The 26,191-nt window shown below is 42.4% G+C and overlaps 1 protein-coding gene across 1 annotated transcript in view; it reads left to right on the forward strand.

The window, feature by feature from the left end:
- Window positions 1–26,191, forward strand: part of LOC124622783 (LIM domain-containing protein ajuba-like) — an 853,017-nt gene that overhangs the window by 802,286 nt on the left and 24,540 nt on the right. The window contains exon 6 of the mRNA XM_047148575.1: window positions 24,244–24,369. Coding sequence (XP_047004531.1) covers window positions 24,244–24,369 — 126 coding nt within the window. The remainder of the gene's footprint in view (window positions 1–24,243; window positions 24,370–26,191) is intronic.

A 26,191-nucleotide genomic window follows, 5' to 3' on the forward strand; every position in this document is an offset into this window, starting at 1 on the left:
ATCTTAACTTTGACATATCATTAGGTAATGGCTGTATGTAGACAGGATCTTTTATAAAGCCCCAAAGATAAAAACGACATGGCATGATGTCAGGTGAACTTGGGAGCCCAGCAGGAAAGAGCTCTGTCGTGTTGACTATTACGACCAACCCAACAGTCAGGGGCTTCGACGTTCAACCACTGTCGTTCGACGAGATGCCAGAGGGGAAGAGGGGAAGAGTTCTATCTTGTTGGCAAATAATACACTCCTGGAAATGGAAAAAAGAACACATTGACACCGGTGTGTCAGACCCACCATACTCGCTCCGGACACTGCGAGAGGGCTGTACAAGCAATGATCACACGCACGGCACAGCGGACACACCAGGAACCGCGGTGTTGGCCGTCGAATGGCGCTAGCTGCGCAGCATTTGTGCACTGCCGCCGTCAGTGTCAGCCAGTTTGCCGTGGCATACGGAGCTCCACCGCAGTCTTTAACACTGGTAGCATGCCGCGACAGCGTGGACGTGAACCGTATGTGCAGTTGACGGACTTTGAGCGAGGGCGTATAGTGGGCATGCGGGAGGCCGGGTGGACGTACCGCCGAATTGCTCAACACGTGGGGCGTGAGGTCTCCACAGTACATCGATGTTGTCGCCAGTGGTCGGCGGAAGGTGCACGTGCCCGTCGACCTGGGACCGGACCGCAGCGACGCACGGATGCACGCCAAGACCGTAGGATCCTACGCAGTGCTGTAGGGGACCGCACCGCCACTTCCCAGCAAATTAGGGACACTGTTGCTCCTGGGGTATCGGCGAGGACCATTCGCAACCGTCTCCATGAAGCTGGGCTACGGTCCCGCACACCGTTAGGCCGTCTTCCGCTCACGTCCCAACATCGTGCAGCCCGCCTCCAGTGGTGTCGCGACAGGCGTGAATGGAGGGACGAATGGAGACGTGTCGTCTTCAGCGATGAGAGTCGCTTCTGCCTTGGTGCCAATGATGGTCGTATGCGTGTTTGGCGCCGTGCAGGTGAGCGCCACAATCAGGACTGCATACGACCGAGGCACACAGGACCAACACCCGGCATCATGGTGTGGGGAGCGATCTCCTACACTGGCCGTACACCACTGGTGATCGTCGAGGGGACACTGAATAGTGCACGGTACATCCAAACCGTCATCGAACCCATCGTTCTACCATTCCTAGACCGGCAAGGGAACTTGCTGTTCCAACAGGACAATGCACGTCCGCATGTATCCCGTGCCACCCAACGTGCTCTAGAAGGTGTAAGTCAACTACCCTGGCCAGCAAGATCTCCGGATCTGTCCCCCATTGAGCATGTTTGGGACTGGATGAAGCGTCGTCTCACGTGGTCTGCACGTCCAGCACGAACGCTGGTCCAACTGAGGCGCCAGGTGGAAATGGCATGGCAAGCCGTTCCACAGGACTACATCCAGCATCTCTACGATCGTCTCCATGGGAGAATAGCAGCCTGCATTGCAGCGAAAGGTGGATATACACTGTACTAGTGCCGACATTGTGCATGCTCTGTTGCCTGTGTCTATGTGCCTTTGGTTCTGTCAGTGTGATCATGTGATGTATCTGACCCCAGGAATGTGTCAATAAAGTTTCCCCTTCCTGGGACAATGAATTCACGGTGTTCTTATTTCAATTTCCAGGAGTGTATTTTCAGGTTCCCCTCCTAACTGGGACAGAGGAGCTCACAAAAATTCGTTGGATTGTTCTTCCCCATCCATCCTACAGCCCTGCTCTCGCACTTTCCGACTTCCATCTGTTTGGCGCAATGAAACATGCACTCCGCAGGACGCAGTACGTGGATGAGCGAGGTTATTGACGCACCAAAGACATTGGCTCCGACGTCGACCAGTAGAGTGGTAGTATGCGGGCATACAGGCCCTATCAGTAAGGCGGCGTAATGCTGTCGCATTGAACGGAGATTATGCTGAAAAACAGGTTTTTGTAGCCTGAAGATTGGGGAGTAACATAGTATATTCGAATCCAGAATAAAACCAACCTGCTTTCTGAAAAAAGTGCGCTGTATTACTTACTGAACGTCTCTCGCACAATCACTGTCGCTGCGTGTCCATTAATTTCACATGCGTAGCTACATCTCCCCGAAACACTGTCCTCCCTCTCCCACACAGCACCAACCAAACGCCTCCTCCATAAATAAAAAGTACATGAATACTCGTTGCTCTATGCTGGAAAGACGATAGCGCTGTGACTTAACAGGACCTCCCCTTTCTACAGTTACAACCTTTAGTCATCGGGAATAATATAAAATATGAAGGTGGCATTTATTTCCATTCTCGCTGAATGGAGGTGGGAACTTTTTGTAGGTTTTCTCAGCTGATTGATTGATCTCGCCAGCGAGGTCCAGCTCATGACGTAGAGCATGCCATCCAACAATTCCATCCGCCTTTATAAGTACTCTGCTTTTTCTTTTATTCTCTGTCTTGAAAGGTGGAGCGCGCTTGTTATAGGGGAAAGTGCCTATTATCGGGTTCTCTTTTGAAATTTAAAATTATCGGTAAATTAGAAGTTATGTTAAGTGTCTTACACTAGTACTCAGGAATATTTAAATACTGCCCTTCCAAAATATCTGCCAAATCTTTTCTCGTTCTTTAACATCAGAACAAAGAATTGAAACTTGTAGTTTTTACCTTCGGAGAGTATGGTTCCTAATTTCTGGTTTTCGGATTTCCTAATTACCCGTGAGTAAGACGAGTAAGCAAATCTCCTTTATAGGCTGACTGTATTTTACCTACACCCTGTCAATGAGCCGAAGGCTGCCGTTTCCTTCCGTACCACTGTCCCTTTGTGATCATCCCGTTTCATATGCGTGCAAATAGCTACACCCTACATAGCAGTAGAACGATTGCAACTGTGACTCATAGGAATTCACGCTTAAATCTTATCAAGATCTGACAATATTTGAGCTTCCCCAAAACCGTGGTCTCAACCAAGGGCTTGAAGTCAATTTTATTTTGATTATAGGGTGATGCGTCCCATACAACAATATCAAGGCAGTGTGTGTGTGTGTGTGTGTGTGTGTGTGTGTGTGTGTGTGTGTGTGTGTGTAAAAGAGAGAGAGAGAGAGAGAGAGAGAACAAAGTGTATGGTTTACTCCATTTCTGGTACCAGTTTACTGGCATGCTGAGAGAAGCTCACTATTCTGTATACTGTTTTATGAACGAGACAATCGAAGCAATTGATGGACGAAGTGGACCTGCACAAAGAAAGCCAAAGTCAACTGCAGCTGCCGGAAAGGTGAAGCCCTTGATTTCTGAGTTACGAGAGTGATTGTCGTTCTTGATTACTTTGCAAGGAGTAAAACAATAACTGTCGAAAACTATGCAAGTATTTTTCGCCAGATATATGTGAGACAGTGTGTGAAAAGGGACTTGAGGTACAAAAAAAAATTATCTTTCATTAAGACCATGAAAATTGTTTCGGCGATGGAAAATGTAAATTATATGAAGTACAGAACGTTGCAACGTTCGTACTGTTTTGATACTATTCACCAGATTTGGCACCTGTCTGACTTTCAGGTGCTCTCACATCATCACATCGAAACTTTTCTCTAAAACGTCACTAAAGGTCTGGAAGAAGAAATAAAAACTTTGAGGTTTGCCGATGACATTGTAATTTTGACGTAGAAAGCAAAAGGCTTTAAAGTTGGACGGAACGGATATAATCGTGATGAATATCCATAAAAGAAAAAAAAAATAATGGGATGTTTTCGAATTGAATCAAACGATGCTGAGGGAATTAGATAGGTAATGAAACGCTAAAAGTAGTTGGTGAATTTTGGAAGTGGGCAGCAAAATAATTGAAGATGGCCGAAGCTGAGAGGATATAAAATTCGGATTGGCAACAGCACGAAGGGCATTTCTAAAAGGGTAAATTGTTAACATCGAATATAAATATGTCAGTAAATTATTGCGAAAGTATTTGTATGGACTTTGGCCTAGTGCGGAAGCGAAACGTGGACAATAAACAGTTCAGACAACGAGCGAATAGAAGCTTTTGAAATGTAGTGCTAAAATGCTGAAGATGAGATAGGTTGATAGACTAATTAATGAGGCGGTACTGAATCGAATTGGGGGAAAAAGAATGTTATGGCACAACTTTACAAAACGAAAGGACCAGTTGATAGGAGACAGTCTGAGATATGCAGAATTCGTGAGTTTGGTAATAGAGGGAAGTGCGAGGGGTAGAGAACAGGGAGACCAAATCTTGAATACACAGAAGGTTCGAGTGGATGTAGGTTGGGTTAGTTCAGCGGAGAAGAATGGGCTTCGAGAGCTGAGACGAAGCAGTCTTGGGACAGAAACAGCAACACAAGAAGCATAAGGGAAGCCTGGATTTGATTGTTGGGCTAGTGGGGTGGGTTCAACAAATGCACGTGGTAATAAACTGGACTTGTAATAGAACACAAAACGGCACTATATACATGTTAATATATAAAATTTAAGTTATTGTGGATACCGGGTAGAAATCAATCGGTAAAATTCTTTTGTCAGTGGTATCTCGAAAGAGAAATTTTTCTATATGGCAGTGAAGTAAACGTCGTTTAGAGATGGCAGTAAACATTTGCGCATGCATGTCGGGAATCCACGTCTTTCCAGCAAGTGCTGCAGTATTAAACAGTAATGAGTTAGTGAACGGGGCAAGCAGAACAGTGAAAGTCATGAAGAGAGGAGAAGTACGTGGAAAAGAACTTCCATCTTGTTCAGTGCTGACTACACAGTATAGTAAAAGTAAGAGAGTCAGTGTAGTGTTTTCTGTCTCGACGACAGCGAAAGTCGTTAGACACAGATCTTTGCTCGCGTTTTTTGTTATTGCAACGGAAGGAAGGGCGCGTCCTTTTGAACGACATGTCCGAAAGAACAGATACCATCTTCATATAGATAAGGCTTACCAGCCAATGATCTTCTTCAATGCGAATGCACTCACATTGCCCGAACTCTTACGGGAATCTGTATATTGATTGCCGCTGGTAATGAGTATAGTGGGTAGGGGCACTAAAATGCCATACAGTGTTATAGCCCCTTTGCTGTTCCTTATCTATATAAACGATTTGAGAGACAATCTCAGCAGCTGTCTTAGGTTGTTTGCAGATGACGCTGTCGTTTATCGACTAATAAAGTCATCAGAAGGTCAAAACAAACTGCAAAACGATTTAGAAAATATATCTGAATGGTGCGAAAATTGGAAGTTGGCCCTAAATAACGAAAAGGGTGAGGTCATCCACATGAGTGCTAAGAGGAATTCGTTAAACTTCGGTTACACAATAAATAAGTTTAATCTGAAAGCCGTAAATTCGGCTAAATACGTAGGTATTACAATTACGAACAGCTTAAAGTGGAAGGAACACAGAAAAAGTTGTGGGGAAGGCTAACCAAAGACTACCTTTTATTGGCAGGACACGTAGAACATTTGACAGATCTACTATGGAAACTGCCTACACTACGCTTGTCTGTCCTCTCTTAGAATACTGCTGTGCAGTATGGGATACTTACCAGATAGGACTGACGGAGAACATCGAAAAAGTTCAAAGAAGGGCAGCACGTTTTGTATTATCGCGAAATATGGGAGAGAGCGTCACAGAAACGATACAGGATTTGGGCTGGACATCATTAAAAGAAAGGCGTTTTTCGTTGCGACGGAATCTTCTCACGAAATTCCAACCACCAACTTTCTCCTCCGAATGCGAAAATATTTTGTTGACGCCGACCTACATAGGGAGAAACGATCACCACGATAAAATAAGGGAAATCAGAGCTCGTACGGAAAGATATAGATGTTCGTTCTTTCCGCGCGCTGTACGAGATTGGACTAATAGAGAATTGTGAAGGTGGTTCGATGAACCCTCTGCCAGACACTTAAATGTGCTTTGCAGAGTATCCATGTAGATGCAAATGTAGAAATGTACTTTGTGGACAATAAGTTGAAAGTGTGGGTCGCACGGGGAGCGTGCCAGAGATAAGGCCCTGCAGTCACCTTATCCTGTGTGTCCTCGATGGCTCAGTCGGATAGAGCGTCTGCCATGTAAGTGGGAGATCCCGGGTTCGAGTTCCGGTCGGCGCACACATTTTCAACTACCCCGTTGATATATATCAACGCATGTAAGCAGCTAAAGGTCTGGATTTCATTGTAATTTCATTCTACGAGAGCTGCAAGATAACCAATGGTCCGAAAGAACAGATTCCATCTTCATAACCATATAAAAAATTATAAGATTCCGTTAATATGCAGAAGAGGAAACCTTATGTTCGAATGTTGTATCTACTTATTAATAATAATGAATATGAAATTAAATTAACAACTTTATATGGGTAAGCCCCCCCCCCCCCATGAACCATGGACCTTGCCGTTGGTGGGGAGGCTTGCGTGCCTCAGCGATACAGATAGCCGTACCGTAGGTACAACCACAACGGAGGGGTATCTGTTGAGAGGCCAGACAAAAGTATGGTTCCTGAAGAGGGGCAGCAGCCTTTTCAGTAGTTGCAGGGGCAACAGTCTGGATGATTGACTGATCTGCCTTGTAACAATAACCAAAACGGCCTTGCTGTGCGGGTACTGCGAACGGCTGAAAGCAAGGGGAAACTACAGCCGTAATTTTTCCCGAGGGCATGCAGCTTTACTGTATGATTAAATGATGATGGCGTCCTCTTGGGTAAAATATTCCGGAGGTAAAATAGTCCCCCATTCGGATCTCCGGGCGGGGACTACTCAAGAGGATGTTATCAGGAGAAAGAAAACTGGCGTTCTACGGATCGGAGCGTGGAATGTCAGATCCCTTAATCGGGCAGGTAGGTTAGAAAATTTAAAAAGGGAAATGGATGGGTTAAAGTTAGATATAGTGGGAATTAGTGAAGTTCGGTGGCAGGAGGAACAAGACTTCTGGTCAGGTGACTACGGGGTTATAAACACAAAATCAAATAGGGGTAATGCAGGAGTAGGTTTAATAATGAATAGGAAAATAGGAATGCGGGTAAGCTGCTAAAAACAGCATAGTGAACGCATTATTGTGGCCAAGATAGATACGAAGCTCACACCTACTACAGAAGTACAAGTTTATATGCCAACTAGCTCTGCAGATGACGAAGAAATTGAAGAAATGTATGATTACATAAAAGAAATCATTCAGATAGTGAAGGGAGATGAAAATTTAATAGTCATGGGTGACTGGAATTCGAGTGTAGGAAAAGGGAGAGAAGGAAACGTAGTAGGTGGATATGGATTGGGGCTAAGAAATGAAAGAGGAAGCCGCCTGGTAGAATTTTGCACAGAGCACAACTTAATCATAGCTAACACTTGGTTTAAGAAGCATGAAAGAAGGATGTATACATGGAAGAATCCTGGAGATACTAAAAGGTATCAGATAGATTATATAATGGCAAGACAGAGATTTAGGAACCAGGTTTTAAATTGTAGGACATTTCCAGGGGCAGATGTGGACTCTGACCACAATCTATTGGTTATGACCTGTAGATTAAAACTGAAGAAACTGCAAAAAGGTGGGAATTTAAGGAGGTGGGACCTGGATAAACTGAAAGAACCAGAGGTTGTACAGAGTTTCAGGGAGAGCATAGGGGAACAATTGACAGGAATGGGGGGAAAGAAATACGGTAGAAGAAGAATGGGTAGCTTTGAGGGATGAAGTAGTGAAGGCAGCAGAGGATAAAGTAGGTAAAAAGACGAGGGCTAGTAGAAATCCTTGGGTAACACAAGAAATATTGAATTTAATTGATGAAAGGAGAAAATATAAAAATGCAATAAATGAAGCAGGCAAAAAGGAATACAAACGTCTCAAAAATGAGATCGACAGGAAGTGCTAAATGGCTAAGCAGGGATGGCTAGAGGACAAATGTAAGGGTGTAGAGGCTTATCTCACTAGGGGTAAGATAGATACTCCAGAATGAGATTTTCACTCTGCAGCGGAGTGTGCGCTGATATGAAACTTCCTGGCAGATTAAAACTGTGTGCCCGACCGAGACTCGAACTCGGGACCTTTGCCTTTCGCGGGCAAGTGCTCTACCATCTGAGCTACCGAAGCACGACTCACGTCCGGTACTCACAGCTTTACTTCTGCCAGTATCTCGTCTCCTACCTTCCAAACTGTTTGGAAGGTAGGAGACGAGATACTGGCAGAAGTAAAGCTGTGAGTACCGGACGTGAGTCGTGCTTCGGTAGCTCAGATGGTAGAGCACTTGCCCGCGAAAGGCAAAGGTCCCGAGTTCGAGTCTCGGTCGGGCACACAGTTTTAATCTGCCAGGAAGTTTCAAGATAGATACTGTCTACAGGAAAATTAAAGAGACCTTTGGAGACAAGAGAACCACTTGTATGAACATCAAGAGCTCAGATGGAAACCCAGTTCTAAGCAAAGAAGGGAAAGCAGAAAGGTGGAAGGAGTATATAGAGGATCTATACAAGGGCGATGTACTTGAAGGCAATGTTATGGAAATGGAAGGGGATGTAGATGAAGATGAAATGGGAGATACGATACTGCGTGAAGAGGTTGACAGAGCAATGAAAGACCTGAGTCGAAACAAGGCCCCGGGAGTAGACAACATTCCATTGGAACTACTGACGGCCTTGGGAGAGCCAGTCCTGACAAAACTCTACCATCTGGTGAGCAAGATGTATGAAACAGGCGAAATACCCTCAGACTTCAAGAAGAATATAATAATTCCAATCCCAAAGAAAGCAGGTGTTGACAGATGTGAAAATTACCGAACAATCAGTTTAATAAGCCACAGCTGCAAAATACTAACACGAATTCTTTGCAGACGAATGGAAAAACTGGTAGAAGCCAACCTCGGGGAAGATCAGTTTGGATTTCGTAGAAATATTGGAACACGTGAGGCAATACTGACCTCACGACTTATCTTAGAAGAAAGATTAAGGAAAGGCAAACCTACTTTTCTAGCATTTGTAGACTTAGAGAAAGCTTTTGACAATGTTGACTGGAATACCCTCTTTCAAATTCTAAAGGTGGCAGGGGTAAAATACAGGGAGCGAAAGGCTATTTACAATTTGTACAGAAACCAGATAGCAGTTATAAGAGTCGAGGGGCATGAAAGGGAAGCAGTGGTTGGGAAGGGAGTAAGACAGGGTTGTAGCCTCTCCCCGATGTTATTCAATCTGTATATTGAGCAAGCAGTGAAGGAAACAAAATAAAATTCGGAGTAGGTATTAAAATCCATGGAGAAGAAATAAAAACTTTGAGGTTCGCCGATGACATTGTAATTCTGTCAGAGACAGCAAAGGACTTGGAAGAGCAGTCGAATGGAATGGACAGTGTCTTGAGAGGAGTATATAAGATGAACATCAACAAAAGCAAAACGAGGATAATGGAATGTAGTAGAATTAAGTCGGGTGATGCTGAGGGAATTAGATTAGGAAATGAGACACTTAAAGTAGTAAAGGAGTTTTGCTATTTGGGGAGCAAAATAACTGATGATGGTCGAAGTAGAGAGGATATAAAATGTAGATTGACAATGGCAAGGAAAGCGTTTCCGAAGAAGAGAAATTTGTTAACATCGAGTATAGATTTAAGTGTCAGAGAGTCTTTTCTGAAAGTATTTGTGTGGAGTGTAGCCATGTATGGAAGTGAAACATGGACGATAAATAGTTTGGACAAGAAGAGAATAGAAGCTGTTGAAATGTGGTGCTACAGAAGAATGCTGAAGATTAGATGGGTAGATCACATAACTAATGAGGAAGTATTGAATAGGATTGGGGAGAAGGGAAGGTTGTGGCACAACTTGACCAGAAGAAGGGATCAGTTGGTAGGACATGTTCTGAGGCAACAAGGGATCACCAATTTAGTATTGGAGGGCAGCGTGGAGGGTAAAAATCGTAGAGGGAGGCCAAGAGATGAATACACTAAGCAGATTCAGAAGGATATAGGTTGCAGTAGGTACTGGGAGATGAAGAACCTTGCACAGGATAGAGTAGCATGGAGAGCTGCATCAAACCAGTCTCAGGACTGAAGACCACAACAACAACAACAACATGGGTAAGGCTGGCTATATTCGGCTACTGCAAAGAGTTTAACGACTTCTGCCGACACAAAGACCTATTGATTTCGACTATAGATTGTAAAAATTTTCTAGGCACGTTCATCCCTGTTTTCTGTTCTGTATTTCTCGGTAAAGTCGGAAGTCATAGTTACACTTGTGTTCTGTTTGACGTCCCTGCGAACGTTAGTAATCAACTGATTAACTGGAAGTGTTAGAATAGGATTAATGGAATTTCACACTCGCTAATATAAATAAGTATCGCAGTTGAATGTGATCGTATCTATAACGTGCTCACACGGCACACTGGTACTTCCACGCCTTGCAGGCTATATCACGAGACGCAAGATTTTCAGATTTCGATGTACACTTGTTTCATCGCCGTAAAACTTGCAGTATCTGAGTATTGGCTAGTTAGAAGATAAAATCTGTAGGCGAAAATTCGTAGTGCACATGAATGTTTCCAAAAAGGCTAAGAAGGTGTCGACAAACCTAGTTGGGTTAGTAAATATTTCCATTTACCAGTTTTCTGGGAATCCCAGTGAATGACCGTCAATTCTTTTTTTTCCATTCAATTGTTTTTGCCAGTATTCGCCTTTATTGCTCCATTTACTTATCTATGCAATCATTCACTGTATTTTGTGGTCTGCTGCTGAAAGCATTGCTTTCTGTCGGATCTTTTACTGATCACTGTTAAACCTGGCAGTGAAAGAGGCATCAGTCGTCGGCTGACCGTTCTTTAGTTACGCCCGTCAGTGGAAGCCGGAGCAATGTCTGAACGCTTTGTTTGTGATGAAAGAGTTATTGACGGGGTAGACCTAACACAGTGAAGGAAAAAGGCGTACAGACGTTTATTGAGAGGATTAAAACGAGAAAGGATGGATATCTTGGTGAACTGTATCACTTTTGTTGCTGAAACGTGAAGAAAATCTTGTTAGAAAGATCATTGTGCTAGGATGGGTACAGTGAAAATGAGTCTCACGTTTATTGATCGCCAGTTCAAAAATTTTACCTTAAAACAAACTGTTTATGTTGTGGGGAAGAAACATCACATGATGAGATGAAAAAACCTTTTTGCCTAAAAGTGTTATTCGTGAAGTTACAAAGACTTTTCAAAATTGATAATGGAAATGGTGACAAAACAGAATAATGACTGGGGAACTCTAAAAAAATTTCGAGTATTGAAGATCATCTCGTTGTTGGAGGTCAATACTATGGTAATTGTGCCAAAATGGTTTTCAGATCTTATGCTCCTTTTCACTGTAGCGCTGGACGACAATAAGATGTTGAGGTATCTGCCTAGGTGAATTTCATTTACTAGCATTTAGAAGCAAATGAAGATAAACATTAGTTTGCACACCAAGACTTCCTGAAGAATTATCATGAATACTTCCCAGAGATCTAGACTATACAGAAAGGGCTGTTTTTTATTGGTTTTAAAAATAAGTCTTCACAAGGAAACTATTCTATTCTCTCGAAAAAAGGGCTACTCAGTCTTACCTGACATGCGGTATGAGGTCAGAAGCATTGACCAGCAAGAGGAATGTACCTGAATTGTTGACACTGCTGCTGTAATCCCGGAAGGGTGGGGGCGGGGGTTCAACCCCCAAAACCTGCTCTCTACGCCCATGACAACAAGTAGATAAATCAGTACAATATACGAGGATCGGAAAGTAACGCACAATAATTTTCTTCTCCCCTGGTATTGCAGCTAGAATGTTGAAATTTCACGACGATGTAGTCCGAAGTTTGCGCTACAAAGGTTATTTTGCTTTGATGTGCAGCTGTAGCGAGAGGAGCCTGAACTACGAAGCAGACATGGCGCACACGTTACTGTCGTCAACTTGTGAAGACCTGCGAAGCGTAGTTCGATATTTGTGGGCCTAAGGGCATATACCGAGTTAAATTCGCAGCGATATGCGTGGCGAGTGTGGGGACGACTGTATGGACCGTATCAATGTCTGCAGGTGGTGTGCAGTCTTGCAAGGGGGCCGTCTGAACATTAGTGATTCGCCACGCTCCGGGCGGACGGTAACAGCTGCAACACAACAGAATGTCGGGGCCATTGAGGCAGCAAATTTGAACGACCGACGATTCCAATTGCGGAACTTATCGCAGCAGTTTACCATTTCCTATGGTTCAGTGAACGATATTGTTCACGACACGTTGAAATTTCGTAAGGTTTGTGCGCTCTAGGTGCTTAAGAACGTGACAACCACAAGGACCAGCGAATGATGACAAGCTTGGGTCACTGAACGTGTTACGCCGCAGAAGGGCATGACTTTCTGAAAAGAATAGTCACTGGTGATGAGTCGTGAGCATACCACAACTTGTCCATTACCAAGCAGGCCTCAACTGAGTGGAAAAATGCCGGTTCCCCACTGCAAAAAATGTTCGAAGGAAACTGCTCGTGACATGAATACGCATGGTGTGTTGTTGTTGGACTTTGCTGAACATGGGACCACTGTGAATGCAGCACCCGACATCAAAACTTTGGTTAAGTTGCGTCGCGCCCTTCGTGGCAAACGTCACAACAGTAATGCTGGCGGTGTCGTACTTCTTCATGACAATGCTCCTCTCCCCCCCCCCCCCCTCCCCTCTGTTGCTGCTCCTGTTCGTGAGCAAATCGCCAAATGTTGGTGGGAGACCTCCACCATACAATCTAGACTTGGCACAGTTGGATTTTCATCTGTTCGGTGCCATAACAAAATTCGTAGGCGGCCAAAGCTTTGCGACAGATGCGGAAATAGCAGTCCGCAGGTGGCTATACTCCACCCGAACGAACTTCTACGAACAGGACATCTTGAAACGGGTACAATGATGGGAGAAATGTGTTGAGAACATTGGTGACTATGTGGAAAAGTAGGTAAAAGCTGTAAGTTCACTTTTGTGGTTTTTTTTTTTTTTTTTTTGCTCTGTTACCTATTGAATATTTTGGTAATAAAATTATTGTACGTTACTTTCCGATTTTCCTTGGTATTTTTACATAAAAGACACCGATTTTCAATGCCAGAGAGAGAAATTTACTCCTTTCTCTGATACGTGAGCAAAGTTTCGGAGATTTATGATGATTGCTTCCTCAGCGTGGCGAGTAGCACGAGATACAGGGAGAGGGAACGGCAGAACGAGGCGTAGGAGGGGGCGGGAAGTAGCGGCCGGAGGGGGAAATGGCAGCGTCCCCTGGGGCCCGGGAAACGAACCCGCGGCCGGCCAGTGTGGCCCGGCGCGCGCTATCCGCAGAGTTAATTAGTTTAGCCGCATTTGAGGCATTGTCCCGTTTAATTTCCTCCGATTGTTATCTGCGCCGGCGAAACGGGGGAGCCCGTCCGCTGGCGAGCCTCTTCCGGCGCGCGGCGCGGCCGTTTTATCTGAAAATGAAATCTTGGCAATCATCGAGCGAGCCGGAGATGCGGGATTGCGGCATTTGCTCCAGCTGCTGCCTGCTCGTGTAAACTGCCGCCGGGCGCAGCCTCGCTCCAGACGCTACGCCACGACTAAATTTTATACTCTATGTAATCGGTATTGTCGAGGCACTTACCCGTTACACAGAATTTGTTACTGGACGTCATTACAGACGAGTATAACGCGTTTAAAACATGCGGTTACCGCTGAGCAATGAGCACGCTGTTTCGTTGACAAATTAATGGCGCGTCAGTTGTCGGGGCGGGAATCGCAGATAGATATGGACCAAAACCTCGGCGGAGTTGTACCACTTTTCTCAGAAATTTTACACTGTTGACTAGGAGACGAGTGAAGTGGTTGTAGAAAACTGTAGCAGACGTGACAGGTATGATGGAAACAAACTGGAAAAAAACTATCATACGTGATTATTGTACTACACGCTGAGAAAATTTACAAAATTTCCGTTAATATGAACTTAGAAAACTAGAATAACGAGTCGTTGTAAAATATTAGTGACAACTCCACTATCATCACAACTGAACTTTATAATAGAAGTGAACCGTCTGCAAAAACGCGGGTGAGTCAAACTAACAAGATAGGTGGTATTGGAGACATTACATTTTCGCACAATTAACTCACGCCATCATTGGACGCGCGAAATGTATCTGGTAATAAGGAACTGGAGGATTACCGAGGACCTATAATATATACCTTCTCGAGGATTACGAATATTGTCGACTCCACCCACGACGGATACGAATTACAGTACATGCGGGGAAAAAACATGACGACTGATACAACATATTCGGTACTCCCTGTATTTCGCTGAGATTAAGAAACCGGAGGAATACGAAAATTACGAAGTACGCGGCAAAGAGTAATTGCATGTTTCCGTTAGGTACTTGGAGTCCACTCAGGATAACGAACTGAAGCAAGTACCAGTTATTCGGTATTTTTCCCGTTCTACTCACGTAAGGAATGAGGCAAAAATGATTGTTTACATGCCTCTGTGTGTGCTGTAATTAAATTAATCTTACCCTCACAAACCTATGGGAGCTGTATGAAGTGGATCGTAGTATATTGCTAGAGTCGTCATTTAAAGCCGGTTCTTGTAAGGAGGCTTTCTACTGATAGAATTCGCCTATCTTTACGAATTAATTTTACCAAATCGAAATGTTCCCCAGATCTTTTCTCATTTCCTTTTGATCTGCCAACAACTATACTTTCCAGCACCACCAGCGAACGATTTTATGGTGCTACAGGCGCTAATGATAAATCAGTTATTTACACTGACAACGTTAGCTTTCTTGGGACACTCCCCATATTACTTCATTTCCTATCGAACATTCACCGAACTAGCTTCTTCTTGTCTAATATGCAAGGTCAATCAGATATGGAAACAAAATTTTCAGAGTCTGACGTGGATATTCATTCTGTCCAATTGATCTTCAAAAGTTTGTTGGTTCAGTTCTTTCAACATCACAGTGACACACTTCCGCGGATCAAAAGACTCTGTTTCCGTTCGTGCTGGCTTTCTCTATATACATTCAATATCCCCTGCTAGTCTTATTTGGTGCAGGTCCCGCATACTTGAGCGATATTCTAGGATGGGTCGCACGACTGATTTGTAAGCAATCTCCTTTGCAGACTGGTTGCATTTCCCTTGTATTCTATTAATAAACCTAAAACTCCTACCTGCTTTACCAACGACAGATCCTACATGATCGTTCCACTTCATGTCCCTACGAAGTGTTACATCCAATTATTTGTATGAGACACCAGATGTGACTCTAATATTATTTTCATAGGATACTGTGCTTTCTTTCTTTTTGTGAAGTGTACAGTTTTACATTTTTGAACATCTAAAACAAGCTGCCAACCATTGCACCACTTTTGGAATCTTATCAAGGTCTGATTGAATATTTGTACAATTTCGTTCATGTTGTACTTAATTGTAGATAACTGCATCATCTGCTAAAAGTCTCAGCTTGCTATTAATATTGTCCGCAAGATCATTAATATACAACATGAACAGCAGTAGACCCAACACACTTCCCTGGGTACACACCAAGTTATTTCTAAATCTCTCGATGTCTCTCCATCCATAATAACGTGCTGCGTTCTCTCTATCAAGAACTCCTCAATCCAGCACATATTTCGTCCGATACTCCGTATGGTAAGCGAAGGGGTATTGAGTCAAATGCTTCCCATAAATCAAAAAAACCCGTGTACATCTACGTAACTGCCTTGATCCATGGCTTTCAGGATGCCATGTGACAAAGTGTGAGTTGGGTTTCACATGATCTATGTTTTCGAAATCCGTTGTGTTTGACCTCAGAACGTGTTCAAAGATTCTACAACAATTTGACGTCAAAGATATTACAGGTAGTTTGTGGATCACCTCTGATACTCTTCTTACGGACAGGTGTGACCCGTGCTTTCTTCCAACTACTGGGTGCACTTTTTTGTTCGAGGGTTCGATAGATTATATTTAGTAGAAAGGCTAACTCAGCTGCGATTTGGGTATAGAACATGATAGGGATTTCATCGGGTCCTGCAGCTTTATTCAGTTTTAACGATTTCAGCTGTTCTCAACTCCACCGACAATGTCAAATTCACTCATCTTTTCAGTGGTAGGGGAATCAAGTTAGAGCAATGCTCTCGGATTTTGCTTTTTAAAGGAACATTTGAAAACAGAGTTAAAGATTTGTGCTTTTGCTTTGCCACTCTCAACTTCAGTTACAACCTCGCCCATGAGTGATTGGACACTTAACTTTGGTGCCACTATCAGCCTTTAAATGTGACCAGATTTTCTTTTTTGGGGGGTGTTGGTGGGGGGTGGGAGGGGGGGGGAGGGGCAGGGGGATGTGAAAGATCATTTGACAGTATTCTGCTATGGTAGTCACTGAAAGCTTCACGTACTGTTCTCTGTCTAGTTTTCTGAAAATATGAATCTTTCTGCTTGTTTTAGCAGTCTTCCAAATGTGCCCTTTGTGTTTTGGTATTCATTGTTGCTATAATTGCGTTATGGTCACCGATACCAGCTTAAATATGGTCTTCCTCAAAGAGGTCAGGTCTGTTTGTTGCCATTAGACTTAATGTATTTCCAACACGAGAAGGATTCTGAACGATGTGGTATAGGTAGTTTTCAAAGAAGGAATTTAGTAACATATCACAGGATGTGGCTCAAATGGCTCTGAGCACTATGGGACTTAACTTCTGAGGTCATCAGTCCTGTAGAACTGAGAACTACTTAAACCTAACTAAGCTAAGGACATCACACACATCCATGCCCGAGGCAGGATTCGAACCTGCGACCGTAGCGGGGTTCCAGACTGTAGCGCCTAGAACCACGCGGCCAATTCGGCCAGCTTCACAGGATGTCTTTTCATGCCCACCACTGATAAAACTATAATTTTCCCAATCAATTGTTGGATGATTAAAGTTTCCTCCAATGATTACAGTATTATTGGGGAACTTATGTATAAGCAACTGAGATTTTCTCTAAAGTTTTCAGTTATATTAGGAGGAGAATCTGATGATCGATACAGAGAACCTATTATAATTTTTTGTTCGCCCTTTATACGGAGTCTTGCCCAAACAATTTCACATGCAGTTTGTTTCTATCTTGGGAAATTTGAGTTTCTTGTCTACTGCGACAAATACACCATATCCATTTCCCATTTCCCTATCGCTTCGGTATAAATTTGCCCCAAAGATCTCACTAATGTAACCTTCAGGTTTTAACCGGATTTCTATGCCTATTAATATGTGAACCTGAGTGTTTTTTAGAAGCGCTCAGAACTTTGTTATGATTGCTTCGGCAAGATTCTGATACTCTCATCAGATGGAGGCATTTCTTGGAATCTTAAACTGATACTTCTGAGTTTTCCACAGCTGTCGTTACCTGGATTGGAGGGAAAGTTGCCTAATCTGAAAGAACTCTTGCGTGTATCCCCCACACAGTCAGCTACTTGAGTAGCTACATCTGGTGTGTAGTGCACACGTGATTCATTTAGGACCCAGCAACTCTCAACTCTCACGTCTAGGAAGTGCCAGCCTAGCTTGTCACAGAACCCTGGGAGTTCTGGGTCAAGCATTCCAGTCGACTCAGAAGCAGGGGCCACGATTTGTTGTGGACACAATGCTGCAGATTGTGAGCTTCGTTGAAACTCTGTGAGCAAGGCTTGTATTCTCAGCTCTCTCTGCTAGTTGCAAGAATGGTCCAAGTATGAGCTCAGAGCCCAGACGATTGACATCTGTTCCAAAGTGCGTGACAGTTCGTAGGTGGTTGCACCCTGTTCCCTCAGTGGCTGCCGGAATAGTTTCTTCATCACGGTGAATGAGGCCCTCAGGCGTACTAACTTAGTGTACCTGGTGTATTTCTTTGCATCCCTTGCTGCCATTTCCCCAAGAAGTACCATTATTCGCCGTATGTTGAACTGTCAATGTTTAATGGACTCCTACCCTTTTGTGTTTGCCTCCATTTGACATGGGACATAGGTTTTCCCGAAACAGGTGAAGTTGTCCTATTTGCTCAGTTTCAGTGAATGAAAGCACCTCGAACTTGTTTGTTAGAAGGATCGGTGTAACACCCTGAGTCCTCATTGTTCCCTGTCTACCCTGTGCAGAATGGCTAGACCTAGTATTTACATGCTACTCAAAGTTAAGTTGACAGGTACTGATGGGACTTGTATTTCCTCCAGGAGAAACAGTGTCCACAAGAGAGGAGAGTACCTGAAGTACCTTTGGTACTTCTGGCACACAACTCTTGGTAACCCTTGCACACATCAGCTTGTAATGGTTTGTATCTTTCAAAATGGCTCTGAGCACTATGGAACTTAACATCGGAAGTCATCAGTCCCCTAGAATTTAGAACTACTTAAACCTTGCAAGGGCAACAGTCTGGATGATTGACTGATCTGGCCTTTTAACAATAACCAACACGGCCTTGCTGTGCTGGTACTGCGAACGGCTGAAAGCAAGGGGAAACTACGGCCGTAATTTTTCCCGAGGGCATGCAGCTTTACTGTATGATTAAATGATGATGGCGTCCTCTTGGGTAAAATATTCCGGAGGTAAAATAGTCCCCCATTCGGATCTCCGGGCAGGGACTACTCAAGAGCATGTCGTTATCAGGAGAAAGAAAACTGGCGTTCTACGGATCGGAGCGTGGAATGTCAGATCCCTTAATCGGGCAGGTAGGTTAGAAAATTTAAAAAGGGAAATGGATAGGTTAAAGTTAGATATAGTGGGAATTAGTGAAGTTCGGTGGCAGGAGGAACAAGACTTCTGGTCAGGTGACTACAGGGTTATAAACACAAAATCAAATAGGGGTAATGCAGGAGTAGGTTTAATAATGAATAGGAAAATAGGAATGCGGGTAAGCTACTACAAACAGCATAGTGAACGCATTATTGTGGCCAAGATAGATACGAAGCGCACACCTACTACAGTAGTACAAGTTTATATGTCAACTAGCTCTGCAGATGACGAAGAAATTGAAGAAATGTATGATGAAATAAAAGCAATTATTCAGATAGTGAAGGGAGACAAAAATTTAATAGTCATGGGTGACTGGAATTCGAGTGTAGGAAAAGGGAGAGAAGGAAAGTAGTAGGTGAATATGGATTGGGGCTAAGAAATGAAAGAGGAAGCCGCCTGGTAGAATTTTGCACAGAGTAGAAGTGCAAAATGGCTAAGCAGGGATGGCTAGAGGACAAATGTAAGGATGTAGAGGCTTATCTCACTAGGTGTAAGATAGATACTGCCTACAGGAAAATTAAAGAGACCTTTGGATATAAGAGAACCACTTATATGAATATCAAGAGCTCGGATGGAAACCCAGTTCTAAGCAAATAAGGGAAAGCAGAAAGGTGGAAGGAGAACATAGAGGGTCTATACAAGGGCGATGTACTTGAGGACAATATTACGAAATTGGAAGAGAATGTAGATGAAGATGAAATGGGAGATATGATACTGCGTGAAGAGTTTGACAGAGCACTGAAAGATCTGAGTTGAAACAAAGCCCCCGGAGTAGACAACATTCCATTGGAACTACTGACGGCCTTGGGAGAGCCAGTCCTGACAAAACTCTTACCATCTGGTGAGCAAGATGTATGAAACAGGCGAAATACCCTCAGACTTCAAGAAGAATATAATAATTCCAATCCCAAAGAAAGCAGGTGTTGACAGATGTGAAAATTACTGAACAATCAGTTTAATAAGCCACAGCTGCAAAATACTAACACGAATTCTTTACAGACGAATGGAAAAACTAGTAGAAGCCAACCTCGGGGAAGATCAGTTTGAATTCCGTAGAAACACTGGAACACGTGAGGCAATACTGACCTTACGACTTATCTTAGAAGAAAGATTAAGGAAAGGCAAACCTACTTTTCTAGCATTTGTAGACTTAGAGAAAGCTTTTGACAATGTTGACTGGAATACTCTCTTTCAAATTTTAAAGGTGGCAGGGGTAAAATATAGGGAGCGAAAGGCTATTTACAATTTGTACAGAAACCAGATGGCAGTTATAAGAGCCGAGGGACATGAAAGGAAAGCAGTGGTTGGGAAGGGAGTAAGACAGGGTTGTAGCCTCTCCCCGATGTTATTCAATCTGTATATTGAGCAAGCAGTAAAGGAAACAAAATAAAATTCGGAGTAGGTATTAAAATCCATGGAGAAGAAATAAAAACTTTGAGGTTCGCCGATGACATTGTAATTCCGTCAGAGACAGCAAAGGACTTGGAAGAGCAGTCGAATGGAATGGACAGTGTCTTGAGAGGAGTATATAAGATGAACATCAACAAAAGCAAAACGAGGATAATGGAATGTAGTAGAATTAAGTCGGGTGATGCTGAGGGAATTAGATTAGGAAATGAGACACTTAAAGTAGTAAAGGAGTTTTGCTATTTGGGGAGCAAAATAACTGATGATGGTCGAAGTAGAGAGGATATAAAATGTAGATTGACAATGGCTAGGAAAGCGTTTCCGAAGAAGAGAAATTTGTTAACATCGAGTATAGATTTAAGTGTCAGGAAGTCATTTCTGAAAGTATTTGTGTGGAGTGTAGCCATGTATGGAAGTGAAACATGGACGATAAATAGTTTGGACAAGAATAGAATAGAAGCTTTCGAAATGTGGTGCTACAGAAGAATGCAGAAGATTAGATGGGTAGATCACATAACTAATGAGGAAGTACTGAATAGGATTGGGGAGAAGAGAAGTTTGTGGCACAACTTGACCAGAAGAAGAGATCGGTTGCTAGGACATGTTGTGAGGCATCAAGGGATCACCAATTTAGTATTGGAGGGCAGCGTGGACGGTAAAAATCGTAAATGGAGACTAAGAGATGAATACACTAAGCAGATTCAGAAGGATGTAGGTTGCAGTAGGTACTGGGAGATGAAGAGGCTTGCACAGGATAGAGTAGCATGGAGAGCTGCATCAAACCAGTCTCAGGACTGAAGACCACAACAACAACAAACCTAACTAACCTAAGGACATCACACACATCCATGCCCAAGGCAGGATTCGAACCTGCGACCGTAGCAGTCGCGTGGTTCCAGACTGAAGCGCTTAGAACCGCTCGGTCACACCGTCCGGCTGTATCTTTCAGTTGCAGACTACTCAAATACATCCTCAAGTCTTAGCTTTGGAATTTTTTCTGGGTCACAAATAAACAAAATATCAGCAAACAACAGAAAAGAGCTATTAGAGTAATAACCAAAAACAGTAGCTGTGCTCAGTGTAAAGATATGTTTAAAATAGAGGGTACACTTTTATAGTTACTGCACAAACAGTTTTGTCCGTGACCATGGCACAGGTTCTAGACTGAACCTGCATTTACAAAAAAATAGTAAACATAAACCAAAACTAATGGAGGGACGCTGACACATCTTTTCAATCAAGCTACTGGAAAGGCGTAGAACACAAAACGAAAACCAAACATTCGCGTTGTGGTCCTGGTGTCAGTGGATAATGTGTTTGTAATGTGTGCAGTGATTACTATTCAGAAACGAATAAACTATATAGTACCGGTACTAAGTTTGTACATTACATGTGAAATAACTTACTTATAACAATGTATTAACAAAACAGTACTCTACACTCGGTATAGACTGACGGTGATTGCACACTTTCAAACAGGCCGGCCTTGTATTCGGCAATCCTGATTTAGGTTTTCCATGCTCTCTATAAAGGCCTAAATCACTTCAAGCAAATAACGGGACGATCATTGCTGGAATACCACCGTCGACTACCTCTTCCGTCCTTGTCAAACCAGACCTATTGTCAAGTATGGAAGTGCCTGTATAGATGAATTATGGTTTTGGTTCTTAAAGTTTTATACCATGTAAAGGTGATACACATAGTACACAACACGAATATGACAAAAATCGCAATGAATTTGACAAAAAGTTGCACCGAATTGGATACAGAAGCACCAGAATAAAAATATTGTAATATAATATTATAATATAATATATAATATTATAACATAATATATAATATTATAATATAATATTATAATAAGCAGAAATAAAACTGAAATTGCTTAAAAATAACACAGAATTTGGCCATAAAATAGAATGACTTTTCCTGTCCCCAGTTATTACGGCTTCTTCCCATTACATTTCCATATGGCGCAGAAGAATGGTTGCTTAAACGCATCTGCACGCATTGTAATTAACCCAGTCTTGCCCTACAGGAGCGATACATAGGAAGTTGTAGTCTTTTCTCTGATTCCTCATTCTTGAACGTTTGTGAGTAGGCTTCCATGGGATGGTTTGCATCTATCTTCGAGCATCTGGTAGTTCTCATTCTGTGTTGCTCTTCCATGGATCAAACGAATGTGTATCATTTGTGCTGCCTTTCTTTGCATGCATTCAATATTCCTTGTTAATCCTATTTGATGTAGTTCTCGCACTCTTGAGCAATATTCTAGGATGGGTTGCATGAATCAGTAGTAAACAAACTCCTTTGCAAACTTCATTTTCCTAGTGTTCTACTAATGAACCAAAGTATGGCTCCTAATTAACCTAGACTGAGCTTATGTGATCATTACAGCCAGGTATCTGTATTAGTTTAGTGATTACCACTGTGACTACTTGATGTTGTAGGCCTAGTTCAGAAAGTTATGTTTCTGCATTCTGAGTAGTTTACAGTTTTATATTTCCGAACATTTAAAGCAAGTTGCTAATCCTCTCACCACTTTTAAGCCCTATTAAGATCCGAATGAATATTTATCATGCTTTTTTTTTCTTTTTTCAAAAAACTCTTCATTACAGACAACTGCGTCAAGCTCAAGGTACTTATCTACATTAAGATATGGCAAATAATAATTAATGTGTTTTTCCATTTGTAGTTGTATTGTTTTGTTGTTGTTGTTGACAATGATGATGATGACGACGATGATGATGATGACGATGATGATGATGATGATCTCCCTCTATAGTATCCCCCCCCCCCCCCCCACACACACACACAAACACATACACTTCCCTCCATTACCAAACTGACTATTGCTCAATGTTCTATTGACCAGTCTCTTCTTTTAGTCAAATTGTGTCATAAATTTATTTTTTCCCCATTTAGATTAAGTACCTTCTCATTTATTACATGATCTACCCATCCGATCTTCAGCATTCTTCTGTAGCACCACATTTAAGAAGCTTGTATTCTGAGCTGAAATGCTTATCACACACACTTCATCTCCATACAGTGTTCCTCTGTAGCACTACACTCCAAAAGCTTCTACTCTCTTTTTGTCTAAACTTTATATTGTCCATATCTACTCCAGACACATACCTTCAGAAAAGAGTTCCTAACATTAAAATTTATTTCTATGTTACAAATTCCTGTTTTTCTGAAATTCTTTTCTTGCTGTAGCCAGTCTACATTCTGTATCCTCTCTTCTTTGGCTATCACCAGTTACCTTACTGCTCAAATAACAAACTCATCTGCTACTTTTAGTGTCTCGTTTCTTAATCTAATTCTCTCAGCATCACCTGATTTAATTCAGCCACATTCCATTAATCTTGTTTTACTTTTGTTGATGTTCATCTTACACTCTCTTTTCAAGACACTGTCCATTCCATTCAATTGCTCTTCCAAGTTCTTTGCCGTCTGTGAGAAAATTATAATTTAATTAGCTTGTTTGAGGATGTAAGTGCTTTTTGAGTCATTAAAGTCTCTGACAATGTCTCCGGCATTGGCAGACAAAATGTTTGGTGGAGCCTTGTTGTGGACCATGGCCTTACCCCTCCCCCCCCCCCCCCCCCAAAAAAAAAAACTTACCTTAGGGGGAAAAAAGGACAGGTATACACTCGCGTGCCCACACACACACACACACACACACACACACACACACACACACACACACACACACCCATCCGCATGTATACAGACACAGGAAGATATCTGCCTGTGTCTGTATATGTGCGGATGGATGTGCATGTGTGTGTGTGTGCGCGAGTGTTTACCTGTCCTTTTTCCCCCTAAGGTAAGTCTTTCCTCTCCCGGGATTGGAATGACTCCTTACCCTCTCCCTTAAAACCCACATCCTTTCGTCTTTCCCCCCGATAACTGCAATCTCTAAGCTTATTTGTGACAGTCTTTTTGTTGTGCCTATTTCCACTATATGGAGAGTGGCAACTTTCTTTTTCATAATATTTTTAATTCCATCCTGGATTTTCCATTGTTTGGTAAACCGTTCTGTGTGTTATGAATAAACAAGAGACATTCCATATGGAAATTAACTAATAAATGGTAGAAACATATCAACAGAACTATTATTAAATGTTTCAGGCTCTTTGGCACGACGGGGTCGTGCGCTGCCTGCAACAAGGTGATCCCAGCCTTTGAGATGGTGATGCGTGCTCGCAGCAATGTCTACCACCTGGAGTGCTTTGCCTGCCAGCAGTGCAACCACAGGTGAGGCAACATCGCTGAGCAAACAGTTGAATATGTTCAAGATGTATTGCTCTACTCCACTTGCCTTTTTTTCCCTGCAGTAGTCAATTGGGACATCCCTAGTATATCTCAACTACCAGAACAGCTTGTAGGGATAACATTGAGGCTACAAAATGTGGTGCAAAATGTATAGAATGGACAATGGGGTCTCAGTGTCAATAAAATGAAGAAAGTTGATACGCTAAATTACTTTAACAAAGAGTGGCTCGTGTGGCCTGGAGGCTTAGTACCAGTATGACCCAATGGCAATAATCAACAGATGCTAACATGCTCAAACTGAGTATCCGTGGTTTCCAGTGGTAACTGACTGATGTCTTATTGATTTCCAGAACTCTTGTGCCCTCTATAGACTTCTTCACAACAAATATGTATTTCATTTACAAAATTCTGCATTTGTCTTGGGATGGATACCAAAAAATTATGCTAAGGCCAGAATCAAATAAACACTTTTATTGTTAATCATGCATTAAACAGAGATAAGAGAACTGATTTTTTTGTGCATTTTGAATTGCTAATTGTGTATCAACAGTAATGTTGTATGGAAGGAGCTAAGCACATAGACATATCCTTCAGTCCATAAATGAACAGAGATCACAGTGCCTGCTCTATTCCAGTGTCATTCAGCAACAATTTTTCACCAGGAAACAATGTCAGTGCCGCAAGATTCTAAAAAGTTTACATTGTTGCTGGCAGCAATCCCGTCTATTATGGCTTATAAAAATACAATTTTGTTACCATGCAGAATACTGCAACTCAAACTGCCATAGATTCCCCCTCATGCTATACAATAAGAATAAAGCAGTCTGGAAATTCTTTAGACTTGGGGTTTTCTCCAAACCTAAATATACTCTGTAGCAGTATACTGTGTGCCAGTATGTATTTCACAGTTGTGCACCTATCACAGCAACTCTCTTCAACGTTAAATAATTTCTCTCTGTTATGGTTCATTTTTGAACACTATTTCTGAGAGCTGGTTGCATCTATAACTGATCTATGTAAGAATTATAATCTTATGCATAGGACTCATTGTTAACACTAAATAAAATTATACAGGCTTTGTAACAGCTACTTTTGTTGTGAGTGTACCTCAGTCTGTCCTTTTTTTAAGTCTGCCACTCTAACTATTGTAGATCTTGGCCCAAGATGCATAATGTGCAAATAGCATACATGAGAACTTCATGAGGCTGAAATAACTCTAGTGAAAGTGTGTGTTTCCATTACTTTTCTCATCCTATATGAGATTTGATTACAAGAAATCACTCAAAAGTCAAGGAAAGTAGTGACATGGAAGAGGTTGCAGAGACTGAGAAGCAGACTGAAGATGAGATCATGGCAACTGCAAGAACATTGGAAACATGATATTAAATAAAACCCTCATGGTACTGGAACCAAGCATACCTTAATCAGCCTAAGCAATCATGTGCATATTTTGCCTGGACTGAATTAACATATGCAGGAGACACATGGGAAGGTTGTCGGATCATATACCCATTACTGCAGTATCCTCCAACATTCCTTTTTCTACATTCATCACTTACGTGAAAACAAACTACTTTCTTTCTTGCAGGTTGCATCTAACTTTTTATTTAAAAACATCTCAATCCTCCATCTCTTTATCAATAAACTATGTGTTACTTCAACAATTGCTAAACATGTATTTGGGTAGAGTGGGGAGAGAGAGAGAGGGGGTGGGGTGGGGGGGGGGGGGGGGGGCAGAGAGGATAATGAGCTATATTCCACATAATTCTTGTCATTGATGTATACTGAATCTTTGATGGTACGG

This window comes from Schistocerca americana, chromosome 7, assembly GCF_021461395.2.
Source record: "Schistocerca americana isolate TAMUIC-IGC-003095 chromosome 7, iqSchAmer2.1, whole genome shotgun sequence".
In the NCBI taxonomy this organism is placed as follows: domain Eukaryota; kingdom Metazoa; phylum Arthropoda; class Insecta; order Orthoptera; family Acrididae; genus Schistocerca; species Schistocerca americana.